This window comes from Vicugna pacos, chromosome 18 (assembly GCF_048564905.1).
Source record: "Vicugna pacos chromosome 18, VicPac4, whole genome shotgun sequence".
Taxonomy (NCBI): domain Eukaryota; kingdom Metazoa; phylum Chordata; class Mammalia; order Artiodactyla; family Camelidae; genus Vicugna; species Vicugna pacos.
Genome location: NC_133004.1, coordinates 35,039,452 through 35,056,579, shown reverse-complemented (window position 1 = coordinate 35,056,579; position 17,128 = coordinate 35,039,452). Strand labels below are relative to the sequence as shown.

The window sequence follows — 17,128 nt, the reverse complement described above, 5'->3', positions numbered from 1 at the left end:
GTGTTCTGCACTTGGACCATTCTCGTTTAGGAGCTGGGTCCTGAGGGGCAGCGGTGAGTCGGGTGAGGGGAGCGGGGAAGAGGCAGACGGGCAGAGCCTGGCAGGGTGGGCAGGCTGTTGCCTTACGTGGCCTGGCTATGTCTTCCCAGGCATTTTCAGAGGGACCCTCCCTGCCCCTCCCCCCACCCCACCCCGGGAGCTCGTACCTGCCCCTCCTCTGCACTATGGCTCAAACCCTAGTTTTACTTGTGCTCATTGTGAATATTTGAGTTGAGGAAGTTTCTAGAAGCGTTTGCAGAGGGGATGTGGAAGTAGACCCCCCCAAGCTGAGACCTTGGATGCTCCAAGGCTGAGAAGGCTAGAAGGCAGGGCAGGGAGGGAGGGGAGGCTTGAGGAGGGGTTCAGAAACACACACTACACCCCAAAGCGGCTGCTGTCAGAGAGGAAGGATTCCAGCCCCTCAGCACTGAACGGACAGGGACAAGGGAGAGGAGGAAAGCCTGGAGCTTTAGGATGCAGTGGAAAGAGGAGCCAGACAATTCCATTATAGAAATAAAGACCTGAGCTTGGCGACGCACAGAGGGAAATATTACAGCGAAAGGTTATCAGTGAATCAGACTACGCAAGCTTGCATTAACAGCCGCGGCTGACAGAGAATCGAGGAAAAGTCAGGGAATCAAGACTTGAAATGGTGTTGGCTTCGGTTCCCTTCCCCAACAGAAGTATTTTACCTGTCGAGTCGGCTAAGCTTATTCACATCTTTTTGTTTCCTCGTGAAAATGAGTCAGTTGCAGGATCCGACTGCCGGAAGATGTTATGTAAAATACAGCGGTCTGATCTTTCCATCTTTCCCGTGGGGACTGTGTTTCTCTTTCGATCTTGGGGAAGACTAACTAACAAAGCAAATGTTAAGATGAGAAAAAGGTATGATGCACAAGGACCTTGACTCACAGAGGTCTCCTGGCGTGGACATGAGTCTGGACTCCATTACTCTGGACCACAGGGGCGTGGCTTGCAACACCTCCTCACCATCAGCCCCAGTCCCTCCTCATCCCCAGTCTACACCCAAAGGAGGCAGGGATGCGCGCTGGAGGACAAGCTTCTAATAGCAATAAAGCGATTAGGGGAGATTGACGTCACATATGAAGAAGCCCAGAATATACGTCAGTCTGTGTGTCTGTGTTATAGAGATGCCCACGGTTATACTTCTTTTTTGTCTAATGGCAGCAAGGCGGCAAAGCTGGGAGAAAGGCTCTCTGCAGATTCCAAAATGCTGGTGCGTGATGGGCTTGAGGAACAGAAAGCCAAGTGCCGACGGAAACCGAGAGCTCCCCAACTCTGCCAACAAGAGTCCTGTAGAAAAGGCAGTAAGAACGAAGCGAAGGGGGTGCAACTTGCAAACCGCCAGGCGCTGCACCCCGTGCAATGGCTTTCCCCTCATGCCTTGGGGGGCTCCACTGGGTGGGGGAAGGAAGTCAGGGCGGGATGGGAAGCCCCCATTTCTGCAGCAACCCGGAAGTCAGCCTCTTGGAACTAAGGGTTGCCCTGGGGTGGGTGTGGGGGTGAGGGGGAGTCCCCAGTTGACCCCTGGGTTGAAAGAATGGGGCGTGGAGGTGGCTGTGTGTTCAGCCTCTCTCTTGCTCTCACACCACCGACCTGGATGGCCACTGGAGTTCCAAGATGGAAATGAAGTCTCTCTTTCGAGTTCCTACCGAGGGGTTGAAGCAGTCATCCGGAACTCCTGGCTATTTATTGCATTAGGAAACAAGACCATTAAAGCACTGAAGACAGCCCTTTTGTGTACGTGCCAAGGGGAGGAAGTGGGTTTGCAACAACACGGGTTGCACTGCAACCTCGGGTTCGCTGCCGCCGCCGCCTGCCGGTGCCGCGACTGCACCGTCCGTGTCTGCTTTCGTGGAGGAAGAGTCTGCCCGCGGGGCAAGCACATGCGCGTGAGCCGGGAGCTCGGCTGCTGGGGGCGCGGCTGCTGGGGGCGCGGCTACTCCATGCCGCTCCGGAGGATCTGGTTGGCCGCAATCAGCATGACGCTTATGATGAAGGCCATGGCGAAGGCGCAGATCAGGCTCTTCCGGACGCAGGTCTGTCTGTTCTGCTTCTGAGAATGCACTGGAGTCGGGGGGAGGGGGGGAGGGGAGGGGAGGGGAGGGCGGGGAGCAGAGGGCAAGGAGGCGTGGAAGGAGGGTGGACGGACGTGGGGGAAGAGAGAAACAACACAGTAAAACAGGTGGCACGTCTTCCTCAACACCACCCTCCGCAGGATGAAGGCTGGTCACACGGCGGAAAGCATTTCTGGGACGGCTCTCGGAAGAGGCCCAACGAACGCCACGTCTCCTGGCAAACGGTATGACATGCCAAAACTTCTATAACCCAAATCATGACACATGTGATGTCAGAGTGAGGGACGGACTTCCAGATGTAATAGAGTAGCAGCGATTTCTGGGCAAGAAGGTACGTAACATCTCAGAGTGAGTCTCACCAAAGGCACGATCCGGACGTGGCCGTGGCCGTGCCTGGCTCCTGTTTCTGAAGCAGCTGTTACAGACAGAGCGAGGTTGGGGTGCTTCCCTGCCCATTCGTGCCGGGCTGGAGGCCACTTACCTTTCCCGGGAGTGTTTTGGGTGACTCTGAGGGACTTCCGGCACTGGCGCGGAGCTGCACTGCCCGCAGCAGTGGTTCGAGCGCGGGGGCCCCTGAGCAAGCAGGATCCTATCACCAACCAGGAGCTTATTAAAAATGCAGATTCTCAGGCCACCCCGTGCTCCCTGCAGATCTATCGAATCAGAGACTCTGGAGATGGGGCCAGGGATCCTCCCTGTTTAACTGGTGCCTGCTGAAGTCTGAGACCTGGGCAAACGCACACGCTGTGGACAGGGTCAGCGCCAAGCAGGGAGGCAAAAAATCCTCTCAGTCTTTCTGGACGCAGGGTGTTTCTCCCCCCAGATCCTTGGGTCCTGCGGTCTGACCTTGGGTCCTGGGTGCCATTCTCTTAATACTGTTGTTGGGCCAGGTCTTGTGTCATCATTTTTATGAGGCCCCCGAGAAACCCTTAGTGGGTCTTGATCAGAAGGCATTCATGAGTGGGTTACTAACAGGGAAATGGAAATCGCAAGAAAGAAAAGCTCCGATGAAGGAAGGACAGGTCTCTGCTCCAAGCACAGTTTCCCACGCCAGCATCTCTTTCCTCTCTTTCCTCTTTTCAACTACACCTCCTCCCCTGTCCATCCTGGTCCTGCAGTGATCTTTACATACTGTTCACCAATTAGCTCACAGGAGACATCTGCTCCTGGGAGGCAGCAGGAAGCTCCTGACACCAGGGCTACTCATTGGGCCGGTAGCATCGGCACCACCTGGGAGTCTGACATCCTTCAGTGCGAATTCTCCGGCCCCATCACAGGACTGCTAACTCAAAACCTCTGGGCGTGGAGGCCAGGAATGTGCGTTTTAATAAGCTCTCCAGGTAATTAGAGAATCTCTGGGCTCCATTCCCAGAGTTTTTGATCCTGTAGGTTTCAATAGGGCCAAAAAATCTGATAGCGTTTGAGTTGTGGGGACAGAGGGGTGTGTGTGTGTGTGTGTGTGTTGTGTGTGTGTGTGTGTGTGTGTGTGTGTGTGTGTGTGTGTTAGCATCAGGGGGCGGGACGGTTTCAGGAAAACCCGATGCCAGGACAGAAGAACATTTTCAGATGACCTCCCATTTTGAAAAGGGGTCCTGCTAGACATTACACTCTACCTTTGCAGAGAACCACCAGCTGAGGGAAAGTGGTTTTTTTTTAGGCCAAATTAAGTGGGAAAAAAAAAAGAAAAAGAAAAGGAATGTAATTTCCCTTAAAATTGCTCTCTGCAGGAAAGAAGACTGGCAAAAAGGAAAAGGTCAAGGTAGGGTCCACATGCCTTTAAAGAACCTTGAAAGTGTTCAAGTCCCTCTCCCCCTGGACACTTGGTGGCTCCTCCAAAGCCCTGGAAATAGCAGGGAAGAAACAGGAAGCTGGTAACGTTTGCAAAGGCAGACAAACTTCCCCGGAGAGAAGGCGTCTCGGGGGCCTGTCAAGGGGCCTTTAGAAATTACATTCAGCAGGAACGTAATCTGGCGAGCCACCCTTCCCAGAGCCCCCGCGCCCCCGGCACAGCTCCGGGCTCCCTCCCCGGTACTTGGTGGTTATTTCTGCCTTAGTCTCCTAGGTCTCCTCTTGTTACCTTCAGTCCTTCTGCGTCCGCTGAGCCTCTGCTTCCCTGGGGTGATTGGAAGTATTTTTGGCTCCGTCCTCTACGTGCTCATCACGTCTGGGTCTTAGACTCTTACCTGTTCTTACCCGGAGGAAGCATTTCCTGGGTGCAGAGATGTGCCTGCCCCCAGGAGTGGGCAGATACAAAAAAAGGCAGCAGCCCTCAGCAAGAAAAAGGGAGGCAGCATTTAGGGAGGAAAGGACGGGAAGGCAGAAGATGAGGATGTAGAAACAGCGGATCTAACGCTTTCTGAGGACGAGCTAATTCATTCCGGGCTGCTCCTCAGTGGAAAGATGCTTCCGAAGGCAGACGTCTACCTTTCTATCCTGAGGGCTGGGGAAGGCTTAAGGAAAAGAAAAAATGGTGCGATTGGGCTGAGGGAGACATTTTTTTGCTGAAGCCCTTCTTTACTGAAGGACACTCGGAAAACAAGGTTACAGGCAACAGGATTATCCCCCCCGGACAGCAGCTGCACCTTTGATCTAAAAATCCTTCAAAGCAGTAGGAGGGGAGAGAGAAGGAGGGAGGAAAGGCCTGGAGGCCTAGCAGTTCGTACGTGAGGCCACACGAGTCCGGATCCAGACCGGAGTCCTGCCGGCAGAGTGAAGCTTCCAGCTCACTCCGGGGCTGCTCTGACACCCATCGTCATCTGGGTCTGTAATTCAGACTCCACAAGGGTGAGCACTCTGTCACACCCAGTTCTGATGTCACTGTAGGCTGTGCGGCAGAGTGAAACAGCAGTGACTTCCAGAGCCAGACCCAAATCTGAACCGTGACATTATCCCACATGAGAGCTGTGTGACCTTGGGAGAGCCAAGTTCCCTGGGCTTCAGTTTCCTCATCTATAAAATGGGGGTATTAAGGATTAAGAACACATGAAGGTACTGGAACATCGTCTGTGCCCAGTGAATGCTAATTCCCATCTGTAAACCTTGAACAAAAGTCTGCTTTACTTACTGAGCACCCACCCCGCTGGGCTAGGCACGCATTCTGTGCTTTGTATATGTTCTTGCAGAATAGACAGCGAAGGTGTGCGGTCCTCATTTGGTAGGTCAGGGGCCTGAAACTCCAACAAGTGGAGTCCAAGCTCATTTTGGCAAATAGTGGAGGGGGGATTTGAGCCCAGGTCTGAGTCTAATATCCAGGTTCAGAAATTCTGCACAGACTCTCCCTTCCTGATCCCCCGCTTAGCAGTGGAAAGTTCAGCCATGGGAAGAGCCAAAGGAAACACACGTCACACACCTGGTGTGGCTGACAGAGCACAACCAGGCACTAATGACGTGTTTGTTGGTAATAATGGAATGCCTGCTTTGGCTGTCATATGTTCACACTGCACTGTATCTTTGTGTATTTACTTGTTCTCAGTGTCTCCACTGGGTTTCCTCAACAAGACAGTGGCCATCCCAGGATGACCTGTGCGTTGGACATATGGCTTCTTCCTAACTGCCACTTAGGAAGAGCCCAGGGCATGTGACTGAACGTCTCTGAGCCTCAGTTTCTCTCTCTGTAAAAGGAGCTAATGACAATGGTTCTGCTAATCTCAAGAATTATTTCAAAGATCAATGGGTTAATAAAAAAGCAAAAGCTATGTCCAACTGTGAATTGCTAGAGAAATGCAAGGTTTCCTTCTTATATCCCTTGAGAGCTGGAGAAAAGACTTGCTGGTTTTTCTCCTGTTCCCTGCCGCCTCTAGCACAGGGCTGATCCTATAGCAGGTGCTCCCCAAACTTTGCTTTGGTCTCTTGCCTCATTAATTCATCCTGAACTGCAGAATGCTGTCATCACCCTAGACACATTAGAAGTCACTCCTCATTCCCTTCTCTCCCCAGCCCCTGGCAATCACTAAGCTACTTTCTGTCTCTACAGATTTGCCTATTCTGGCCTTTTCACATACATGGAATCATATACTATATGACCTTTTGTGTCTGGCTTCTTAAACTTAACATAGTCTCCCCTGGCTTCATCCATGCTGTAGTGTGTATCAGTACTTCACTCCTTTTTGTGGCTGAATAATATTCCATTGAATGGACGTACCACATCCTGTTTATCCATTCACCAGTTGATGGACATTTGGGTTGTATCTATTTTTTTTGGCTATTATGAATAATGCTGCTGTGACTGTTCATGTGCAAGTGTCTACATGGAGATGTTTTCAGTTCTCTTGGGTAAAAATCTAGGAGTCAAATTGCTGGGTCCTGTGGTAACTCTATGTTTAACTTTTTGAGGTACATGTTCCATTTTGGATCTTACCAAACACTGAAAATGGCAAGAATATATCATGCTGCTGGCGATCTTTTCTATGTCTTTCTTCCCGGTAGATTTTGATCTCTCTTTCTACATAGTATTCAACACAGTAGGAGTCCAGAAAGTAGAGGGGGATGAAATGTGAGTTAAGGGAGGTTGACACGGGCGGACATAGAAGTGAGGTTTCCTGCTTTCTTGAAAGCTCGTTAGCGAGTCGGTACACCGACAGACTCCTGGCTGCTGTGACAGGACCTGGGTTTGCCAGCTTCAGTGACACACTGTTCCTTCCCCCTCTTATTTTAACAGAGACTCACACTGCTCTGCTTGGCAAATGTCAGGCCATGGCTCTTGAATTCTCTCCTGGAGACAGGAGTCTACACAGATTTTGCCACTGACCAACTGAGTGACCCTGGATAGAATGGGTTCATAATCCTTCTGGCTTCAGTCCTCAGAGGCACTGGCTCCCAAAGAAGGCAAATCAGAATCACACCAGTTCTGATTAATTGCCCCAGCAGAGACCGACGTCAGTGATGTTTCTGGGAGGGAGTTTGGAGCTCAGCAAATGTTAGAACAATATAAAACCCAGCTCAGGTGATTTTCACAATAAGCCAGGTCTACCAGGTCTGGGGGCTATTAGAGTTCTGTGATCTTCCAGGTCTAACATTATTGTATGAAATTGGATATTTCCCATAGCCTAAAATGGAACTAATGAAGAGCTTGTGAAAGAGATTTTTCTACACATCAGTGATTACAAACGTCCGGGCACCCACGTAAGAACTGAAGGTGGTGGGTGTGGCCTCTCAGGGAAGAGAGCTGTGTGTTTTATGATGCTTTTGTTAAGAGGAAAAGGGGGCCACCTCTACCTGTATGGGTGTGAGCTGGTTCCTTCTCCACCATAAAACTGTTTCTAGATGTCTGACAGCTGTGACTGGACTTGAGGCTCCTACCAGGACCCTTGGTGTGGTGTGGCCAGCTGTTATTTTGACTTTTCCAGCCATCCTTCCCCCTGCTTGTAAGGAAATTCATCTTTTGGTTTGGGGCTCTTGCCTCTCCACCTCGTGGAACTCTCAATCCAGGGCCTCACCTTTCCCACCGTAAGGAATCAGATTGACCAGGTAGCGTAGCAGCCCATGCCCTTGGCTTGGTCCGGGGGTAGGCACACAGGCCAAGCAGAGTCAGCTGGAGCCTCTTCTTGGAACAGAGAGAGCTGAATCTTGAGAGATATTCAACCTTGGGAGAGAGAGCCTGACCAAGGATAAAGCCAACCGAGAGGAAAGGACAGAGAGAGTGAGAGAGAGAGAAAGGCGAGGGCAGGGAAAGAATGTTGCCTGAGCTCTTTGGGTCCGGGTCAGCCAGAGTTCATCCCTTTGGCCTCCCCTATTATTTGAGCCAATGCTTTTTAGTTTAAGGGGATTGAACTTCTATTACTTGAAACCAAAAGAATCTTGACAATGCTTTCGGGAACTCCAATGTTGGCAAGGACTTGACTTTAGGAATTAATTTGTCAAGAGGATGGTTCAAACCCTGTACATTTGATCTCTACCCCGTCTTTCAAAGATGTGGGCAAAGATTCACACATGCTCCTCAATATCTCCAGGTAAAAATAACACTAAAAAGAGAGCTGGGACCGGGGACCGGCTGGTTTTATCTGTTTGTTTTGAGTACTTACTAATGTGTTAAGCATTGTACTAAATATTCTCCTGTGTTACCCCATTTAATCCTCGTAACAACCATAGGAAGTAGGTCATGATATGATTCCTATTTCACAGATGAAGAAAATTAGGCTCTTAGTTTATTTATGAGCCTTACTCAAGTGACCTATACACGGTGAGGCAGGATTTTAAGTCAGACTCGTTCAGAGTTCAAAGCTGGAAATCTTAACCATCATGTCTATTTATCAAAGATAGCTCTCCTGGTCTCTATCTCATATCTCAGAATCTCCTCCATCCTCTCTCAGGGCTCCTGAAAACCTTCCTACAGGTTTGTTGTGAAGGGTCTCCAAATAGAAGAGTCTGAAGCCCCAACTTTCTTTGAAAACTGTCTCCTGTCTCAACACCAGCCTGGACCTCACTTACAATTTAACCTCCAACATCCACCCAAGGAGATCAGGTTTTATTTCAGGAAAAGTCACAGTACCAGGCGCGCTGGGAGCAGATGGTACAGATGACACATCATGCCCTTTTCAGTTGGATGGACATGAAATGCCCAAGGTGCACGGCCAGGTCTCTCCATCCAGGTGTGCATCTGACATCCTGACAGAAACACTGCAGGGATATCTGGGCTGGAGACCTTGGACATGGCTTCAAAGTTCTTTCTGACCTTCCAAGGAGCCCAGAAATGTTTGAATCCAGATATGGCCATAGTTGTCCCATCTTGGCATTGGACAGATGAAAAAATACAGCTCAGGGGGTTTTAAAATAAGTTACCCAGGGTCCTATAGCTAGTCTACCCAGGGCAGGAAACAGAAGCCACACGTCTGCACAGTGATGCTTCGGGGGCCACCCGGTCGGGGTCAGCCCCCGATACGTGTTTCTCTCGTCCGTCACACTGAGGTGCTGAATGGCAGGGAGCAGCTCCGCTGTGTCTTTCACAGCAGCCGTTTACTCTCCAGTTGATGGGTTTTGCTTCATCTCCCTCTCCCGTGCGTGTTGTCAGAATGTCTACGAGAACCCGACAGCTGGTGTTCCATTTAGGGACAGCACTTGGGGGATGTGTCTTGAAAGGGCTCGCACACAGATCTTGCTGCACTCAGCGTCCAAATAGAATATGATTTTATTGGCGATGGAACGGAAGAGGAGCAAGGACGATGAAAATCTGCTGTGAAGAGTCTCTGAAATGCCAGAGCCCCAGGGAAATGACCTAAGGCCAGGCAGGAAGAGCCAGGACAAGGTCTGGTCAGGTGGACCCGGGTTCAGATCCTTACTCGCTATTTGACTTTGGGTAGATTACTCCACCTTGCTGAGCCTCAGTTTCCTCATCTGTCCCACAGGGGCCACAGAACTGACCCCTCAGGCTGTGCCAACAGGTCAGCCCCACGTATTAACACAGGACCAGCGCTCGGCAGGCTCGACGGACGGCTCTCCCTCCATCCCTCCCCCCCGGACTCAGTATGCACTGAGCAGGGAACCTGCTGGGAGCCAGCACTACCGAACTGAACATGGAACAACTGATCATAAGAACACTTAATAAGAATCAGGTGATAGGGCAAATGGGTGATTCAGCCACAAGACCGCTCCATACAGGTCAGCGACTGGAACCAAATGATAAAATACAAAACTTGTCTCTCAGTGTCACCGAGCTTCTGTTCTCCAAAACCAAAGTATCTGGTGGTTACAAGTGGTCGAACCAAGACATCTTACAACTCTCCTATTTAGCACGGTGGGGAGTGGGCGCCATGTGTAGTCACACCGCCTTATCACTAACTCATTTTAGCAGGTGCTGACCTATTTATTTCCCCAAATAATTAGAACACAAATATGTACCACAAACCAGTACATCAGGCATCATTTATCTTAGTAAAGGAGATCGAAACTGTCTGAGGGGTTGGGAGGGTCTGGAAGTCCTGCTTTTAGCCAAATATTCTCATTATTTTGGGGATGTATAGACTGCCGGCTAGTGGATGATGCCAGAGAGCCCCTGCGTTCAGTGGGGTCAGGTGACCTCTTGCTGGGAGCACCCAGCACAGGGGGTGACACCCAGTCAAGTGCCCGACTCAATCTGATGATTTTCCACCTGGAAACCAGGCTGTGAATGAAGGGAAGTCCCCGTCAGAGCCCCTGAATTAGATTCTTCTGTTCTTTCAGCTGCTTTCGAAGGGGTGTCTGCAGACCCCTTCTTTTGGTGCTTTAGGAAAATGGGTTCTGCATGTTGTGTGAGCTCTGGGTTCAAGGTTTCCTGAAGAAGCCAGGGAAACTTCCCTTATACATAACTTGTAATTTCATCCTGTCTCCTCCTGCCTTTTCCTTGGGAGAAGACGGGAAAAAGCAATGCTCACCTAAGGTCTCAGAGCCCCACCTACCACACAGATAAGGCACGCTGGACTGTGTGAGGGGCTCCGTGTGTGTGTGTGTGTGTGTGTGTGTGTGTGTGTGTGTTGATCTAAAAATCAAAAATCAAGGCAAAACAAAAACTAAAAAGAAGACAAAAAAACCCCCAAAGCTCTCCCATCAGGGGCACCACACCCTTTGCACTGTTCTTTTTTCCTTCTCTGTTCTTTTTTCTTCCATTCATGCGGAAGCAATAATCAATACTTCCTGACCGAATGGACGGAATCTGAACAGCTGTGTGAGAGCAGCAGACCCAAGACTTACAGAAGTGAAAAGCACCATCACTGACATAAAATGCTGCTGACGGCACCTGGAAGCCCTCCGGGTAATTTCTAGCTGCCTCTAAGGACTCACACGGGATGCCCCCCGCGGCGTTACCCAGCCCCTCTCCCACTCCAGAATCGCAGCCCAGCAGCTCCGACTTGGCTGAGCTCAAAGCCACATGATGTGGTCTTTAAATCTGACTCTGCTACAAAATGCCTATTTCGTTGTCTGTCTCCTCCTTCCTTGCTCAGAGACACATGTGCCCTTTCACCTTTCTAAGGCGAAGTCTTTCTGCATCTTTAGGTTTTTTATTGCTCGTCGATTCCCTCCTCCGACACCACATAGAGCGGGATTTCCAAGCCCCATGGGTCACCTGGCTCTGGGCACGAGCTAGTCAGCATGGGCGCGTGTGTGCTGCAGCAGAGCTCCAAGGAGGGCAGAGGAAGAGCTTCCTGAGCGGGGGTGGGGAGCAAGAGTGCAGGGGCCTGAGCGAGGCTCTGGAGTCGGGGGAAACATCCCACGCGGCTCCCTGCCCTCTCATCCGTCATTTGGGGTTGCGGAGAAGATTCGATTTGAAGAGAAAAGAGTTCCACTGCTAAAGAGAGAAAGGAGATCACCTTGTCCCTTTAGAGTTAGGTGCTGGATTTATCAGGACGTGGGATGGTGGCAGCTGGCAGGTGGGAGGGGGATTCTGAGATGTCAGTGGTGGAGGGGCCGAAGGGGCTGGACAGGGCGAGTGTGCAGCCTGGGCCAAGGGCCAGAGCAGACAGGAAGCGGTCGACCGCTTGGGGACAGGGAGACACAAAGAACTGGAGGTTGAGAAGATTTAGGAAGCGCAAGCTGTGTACCTGTGAGGTGAGACTGTGGGGTAAGCAGGGCGAGGCTCAAACTGCCAGCAGGTCCCTGCTTGTGGGCAGCAGGCATGGGGGGAAGATGGAGGGGAGGAGGCTGTGGTCACCACAAGGTCTCTTGGTCCCAGGGCACCAGGGCGAATTCTGTGCCTGTGTGTCCCTCTCTTCCCAGACACCTGTGCCCAAAGTACCATCAGGGAGGCCCTTTCCTGAATCTGGAGACAGCTGCGGGCTTTAAACATATGCACTGGTGACTCTGCTCATAGCTGAGATTGGAAAGGTCTCACATCTCAACACAAACCAGTGAGCCTGTGTTTGCAGCCAAAAAGCGTGGCCTATTTTAAAAGTCCTCTCAGACATAAAAATTCGTAAAAAGGATTATGTAATCCAAGTCAAAGAGGTCATTCAAGAAAGCAATGTGCTAATTACAAATAATGTTTCTTTTACTAAATGAGATCCTGGATCGTGAAGCATTTAGCACAGCGCTTGGCCCTGATGGAGTGCCCGCAAATGGAAGCCATGGCCAGTGCTGTGCGGACTAGTCATTAAGACAGACCGGGAAGACTTCTCCTTGGAAACCCCTTTGTCAGCTATTTATTTCATTAATATATAAGCTTTTGAGTCATAAAAAGACAGAGCTTAGAGGTCCTGTTACTCTCCAGTGCAGGCTGACCTTTCTCAAATTATTAAGACTTGCGATGTTTCTCTGAACAAAACACCAATCCATAAACAAAGGCTCTTACCGAAAATGTAAGGCCCAGACTCTTCCCACCCATTTCAAGAGCGTGGCGGACAGCAGGGGGACTAGAGCCCCAGACACGTCTACTGTTTGAGCATAGTCTGCCAGCTGAGACCAAGAGAGAATGGGGAGGCCAGGCCTGCTGTTTTCCCAAATTTTAGTCCAATCCCTGCCCTCCTCATCCCTACTGGTTCTCCCAATCCCCTGCCTACCCGGCGGTCAATGGCATTGGCTGTGACCCCCTGCCCTTGTGTGGTCTCTGTGGCTGCGACTCCAAATACAGTCACTGATGCTATGGCCCAGGTCCCAAGCAGGGAGACCAAGGCACCTTCTGGACCACAACTGAGTTTTGTTCGCCATACACAGCACTTTTGAAAATTTTCAATGTGGACGCCTTTACAAGGAGGCCTTGCTGTCAAGTTTACCTCAATCCTCACTATGCCCTGTTTCCCTGACTTGAGTTAGTTTTGTCACCTTGCCTAGAAGCCATCACCTGTCCCCTGTAGCGGTTTCACCCAGACAGGGACTGGAGGAGCCCGGGTCTGGATGTGCTGCTGTGGCCACCAGACTAGCTCCGCCCGTGTCATCTGCCTGTCATGAGGCTCGGCCGGCCCTAACACAGCAGCTCCGAGACCAGGGAGCCAAATTCCATTCCGGCGTCTGTGTAACTGCTGACCGTCTGTACCTATTGACTTGTTTAAATGTTCAGAAAAAAAAAGAGTAGAAAAAAAATAGTTGACCTCTTTAAGAAGTCTCAACCTTCAATAAGTTTAAAAAAATTGCTGGTAGCCTGCTATAATGGTTTTAAAATTTTTTTAAAAATTCTGTACATCAGAGCTGTTCCAGAAGCTCGGATTTTGAAAGGTGGAAAGAGGGATTAAATTATTTAGCTTCCCTGGAACTCTCTACTGATTAGGGGGCAAGGTTGGCTGGTTTTATTTTTTTCCTTAAGTTTTCTTTCATAAGCCCAAGAAAAATAACCTCTCCTGGGTCTCTTTTTTGGCCTCAGAAGAATCTTATTTCTTCTGTAACTACTTGGTTGAGTTCATGAGAGTTTTTTCAGGAGCAGGCCGTTTTTTCTTTTTTTTTTCTTCCGGCCCGTGTGTTCAGAGAGCATAGCATAGAAGTAATCCATTTCTAAGGACCTTGTGAAGTAGGTGCAATTATCCTGCTGTGTAGAGGTGAGGAAACACACTCAGAGAAACTACACCCCTTGTCCAAGGTCACACAGTAGCCACTGGACTTGATCCAGGTTTGTGAGCAGCCGAAACAGTCTTCGGGCACCACCCCACACAGCCCCCACTAAATAAAGGCCAACATCACAGAGCCACACGTCAAATCACAGACCTTGGAGTCACAAGGAAGGGTCAATGGAGGTCTTGCAAAAATGCAGAGTTTGGGGAAAGAAATAGGAAAAAAAAAGAGAAATGTACTGCATCTTTGCAAAAAGGATCCTTTAACCTCAGTCCTCGATATGTGGCTTCCGTCCAAGGCCCCTTCAGCCCAGGAGACTGTAAACACGTTTTCAAACAGAGGACGTGGAGGCGCTGGGTACCTACCGCCCTCGAACTCCGTCTGGCAGTTCCCCGCAGTCTCGTTCAGGCTCTCTTCCTCGTTGACAATGATGTTCTCGATGTCCTTCATCGTCAAGTGGTCCCGGAAGGCGTGATAGAGGACATGCTTCAGCTCCTCCAGGGTTATCCTCTGCATGTCGAACTGGGGAGAGAGAGAGGCGTGAGAGGGTCTGGGGCACGTGGTGGGGGGAACTCAGCGTGGGGTGTGACCAGCAAGCCCGAACCCTCCTCTATGGAAACACGGCCCTGCTTTTCAAGACATCAGATGAGCAGCTTTCGACCATGTTCAGCTCCAAGCATACTTGTGAACTTGCAGGGACTTACTGGGAATTGAGCGAGAGCAACTTTTCCCCTTCAGTTGAGATTCTTGGAGGGGAAAAACAAAATCGCCACCTGCTAGTTTGGTTTCTCACTCACCCAGCCATCTGCTCCCACCCCTCCACACCTCATGTACTTTGGAGCGAGCGGTGTTGCGCCTCAGACAATGCAAATGTCTCTAGAAAGTTTTAAATCTTCCAAGAAGCCAGCAATTCTCATCTGGCTCTAAGCGTGCACCTTGTTCGAACAAGACAAAACGCACGCTCAGAGCCGTGTTTATGAGGAAGAGCAGCTGAAGACAAGGTGGAGCGTTTCCACTTGTGCTCTCCCCCTGCGAGTGAGAGGATATATTTTTTCCACAATTTCTGTCAGATTTGGTCCTATCACTTTCTTGGCCAATGAGTAGAAGTCACAGAGGCCACATCCAATTAAAAGCTTTGAGAGGGGAGGGTATAGCTCAAGCAGCAGAGCGCATGCTTAGCATGTATGAGGTCCTGGGTTCAAGCCCCAGAACCTCCTCTACAAAAATCAATAGATAAACCTAATTACCTCCCCCCCCCCCCCGCCAACACACACACATAACACTTTAAGAGCCATTGTATGGTTCTAGCCTGCATCCTTTTCCCTCTGCTTTGATGCAATGAGAAATGCTAACTCACCCTCCAGAGAGGCCTTCCCTTCTGTCTGGGTCCCAGAATGAGGCTCTAGTGGAGAAGATCTCCCATAAAGGAAAAGTCACATGAGTAACAAATGCCCTTTCTTGTTATTAGCCTCAGAGATGTTGGGCTTCCTTGCTGCCGTAATATAACTCGATTTAAGTCGACAACACAGAAATCAGGACATAAAAATGAAAAGCTACCATAACAAAATTCTAAAATATGGTGTATGGGTTCCAGGGCCAGGCAGCGGGAAATAAGGAAACCGTTATTGGAGGCTGGACAGACAACAATCCATGTTATGCAGCAGCGAAACAGCTGATAAAACTGTTGCCTGTTATTACTCGGAGGGTAGATACATACTGAATGAGTTTGCGGCTTTTGGTAAAAAGCGGGAGACACAGAATCCTCTGGCTGTTAACTGGTTGTATCTGACAGGATGCTGCAGTAGAGGGATGAGCTCAGGATGAAATAAGTCAGACAGAGAAAGGCAAATTCTGTATGGTCTCACTTAACCGTGTGGTCTGAAAAACCAACCAAACCCGTGCTCTTAGATCCAGAGAACAGGTTGGTGGTTGCCAGGTGGTTTGTTTTGGTTTTTTGGTTTTTGGGTTTTTTTGGATGAAGTAGAAAAGGCAGCTTTATTTATTTGCCAGGGGGTGAGGAGTGGTGAAATGGGTGAAGGGGATCAAAAGGTTATATATAAACTTTCAGTTATAAAATAAATACAGACTGGAGATGTAATATCCAGCATGGTGACTATGGTTAATAATACTGTATTATATATTTGAAAGTTACTAACAGTAAATCTTTATTGAGGTTTTTTTTTGAGGGGGGTAGTTAGGTTTTGATTTATATTTATTTTTTAATGGAGGTACTGGAGAATTGAACCCAGGACCTTGTGCATGCTAAGCATGTGCTCTACCAGTGAGCTATACCCTCCCCACAAAGAGAGTAGATCTTAAACGTTCTCATCACACGCACACAAACTATGTGTGGTGATGGGTGTTGACTAGACTTATTGTGGTGATCATTTCACAATATATACAAATACCAAATCACTATCTTATACACATGAAACTGATGGAAAGCTATATGTTAATTATAGCTCAATCTGAAAAAAAAAAAAGAGTGAAAAAAAGAGATGAACTCAGGAAAGAATCAGTTGGTTTGCAAGCCAGGGATAGAAACAAACCCAAAATTCCTGGTCTTACAGGATTGAAAGAAGCAATTGTTTCTTATCTCCAACTAGGAAGAGATAAAGTTGAGAAATGCTATAAATAACAATCCAACTGTATTAAATTAAAGTCTCCCTTCTTAAAACCTCTGAATATATTAGGTGGCTCTCCCAAGAAGCCGATCATTAAGTTGAGAGAATGTCTCAAAAATAACCGTGGACATGGCTGTTAGCAGAAACCAGCTGAAGTCAAATCGATTTTTAAAATGACTAAGTTTTTGAGATAGCTGTACTGGCCAAGAGCCAACAGCCTCAGACTAAAAGACTCTATGACTATTGGAAACTTGCCATGATCTTTGGGCTCCCAACCTTCTATGGGCACAAGTCATTTTGAGGATAAGCTACAAAGAGAACAAAGGAAAAGGATGGATCTCCTGGGTAGTGGGGAAATCACACAAAGAAATAAAGAGCAACTTCCAGGAAGCAGAACTAGGGTCTAATCAAGGAACATTCCTCACCCCGGGTTCCACTCTACAGGATCTCAGAATCACATTGAGTCTGTGATTGCTCTGTGTCTTCCACTGTTTGCTTTCTGGATGGGAATGTTTGGGTGGTCAGCCTGACCCTGTTCCACTGCCATATATTGAGTATGTGTATGGGGGGAGTGGGGTGGGGGTGGGAGGTGTGATTTGTCTTTTTAGTTCCTATATCTCCAGATCAAGAGAAGTCACACCCAGAACTGAAGGATATCTTGTGATTCTAGACCTGGAGTCTTGAGTTGTCATTGGATGGGACTTCTGGGTGTCTCCCTTGAGGAGGAGATGAGTATATTTTGTGGGTGAAGGGAGGGAAATAAATATTTATGAGCAAGAGCCTGGGCTGTAACAGGTTATATTATTTCCAATGGTTTCTTTCGCCTTCCTGTGAGAGGATTGTATCTCCCTGCCCATTGGCACCAGGTTTTGGCCAATTAAACAAGAGTGAAAGTGACACATGAAAGTGTTGGAACTTCCA

General features: G+C 49.1%; 1 protein-coding gene and 3 long non-coding RNA genes across 12 annotated transcripts in view; 2 read left to right on the top strand and 2 right to left on the bottom strand.

The window, feature by feature from the left end:
- Positions 1 to 1,716: 1,716 nt before the first annotated feature.
- Positions 1,717 to 17,128, bottom strand: part of CALN1 (calneuron 1) — a 435,337-nt gene continuing 419,925 nt past the window's right edge. For all 9 annotated transcript variants that reach the window (XM_072943069.1, XM_072943070.1, XM_072943073.1 and 6 more), the window contains 2 exons: positions 13,949 to 14,105; positions 1,717 to 2,127 (listed from right to left, as the gene is read on the bottom strand). In XM_072943069.1, the coding sequence (XP_072799170.1) occupies positions 2,000 to 2,127; positions 13,949 to 14,105 (285 nt within the window). In that variant the 3' untranslated portion in view covers positions 1,717 to 1,999. The remainder of the gene's footprint in view (positions 2,128 to 13,948; positions 14,106 to 17,128) is intronic.
- Positions 2,215 to 4,876, bottom strand: LOC140687119 (uncharacterized). The gene is made up of 3 exons (XR_012061234.1): positions 4,216 to 4,876; positions 3,913 to 3,978; positions 2,215 to 2,727 (listed from the first exon to the last, which is right to left on the bottom strand). It is a non-coding gene; the product is annotated as an uncharacterized lncRNA (long non-coding RNA).
- On the top strand, positions 2,953 to 6,101 carry LOC140687120 (uncharacterized). The gene is made up of 3 exons (XR_012061236.1): positions 2,953 to 3,478; positions 3,866 to 3,897; positions 4,962 to 6,101. It is a non-coding gene; the product is annotated as an uncharacterized lncRNA (long non-coding RNA).
- LOC140686960 (uncharacterized) lies at positions 8,329 to 9,771 on the top strand. The gene is made up of 2 exons (XR_012060967.1): positions 8,329 to 8,725; positions 9,479 to 9,771. It is a non-coding gene; the product is annotated as an uncharacterized lncRNA (long non-coding RNA).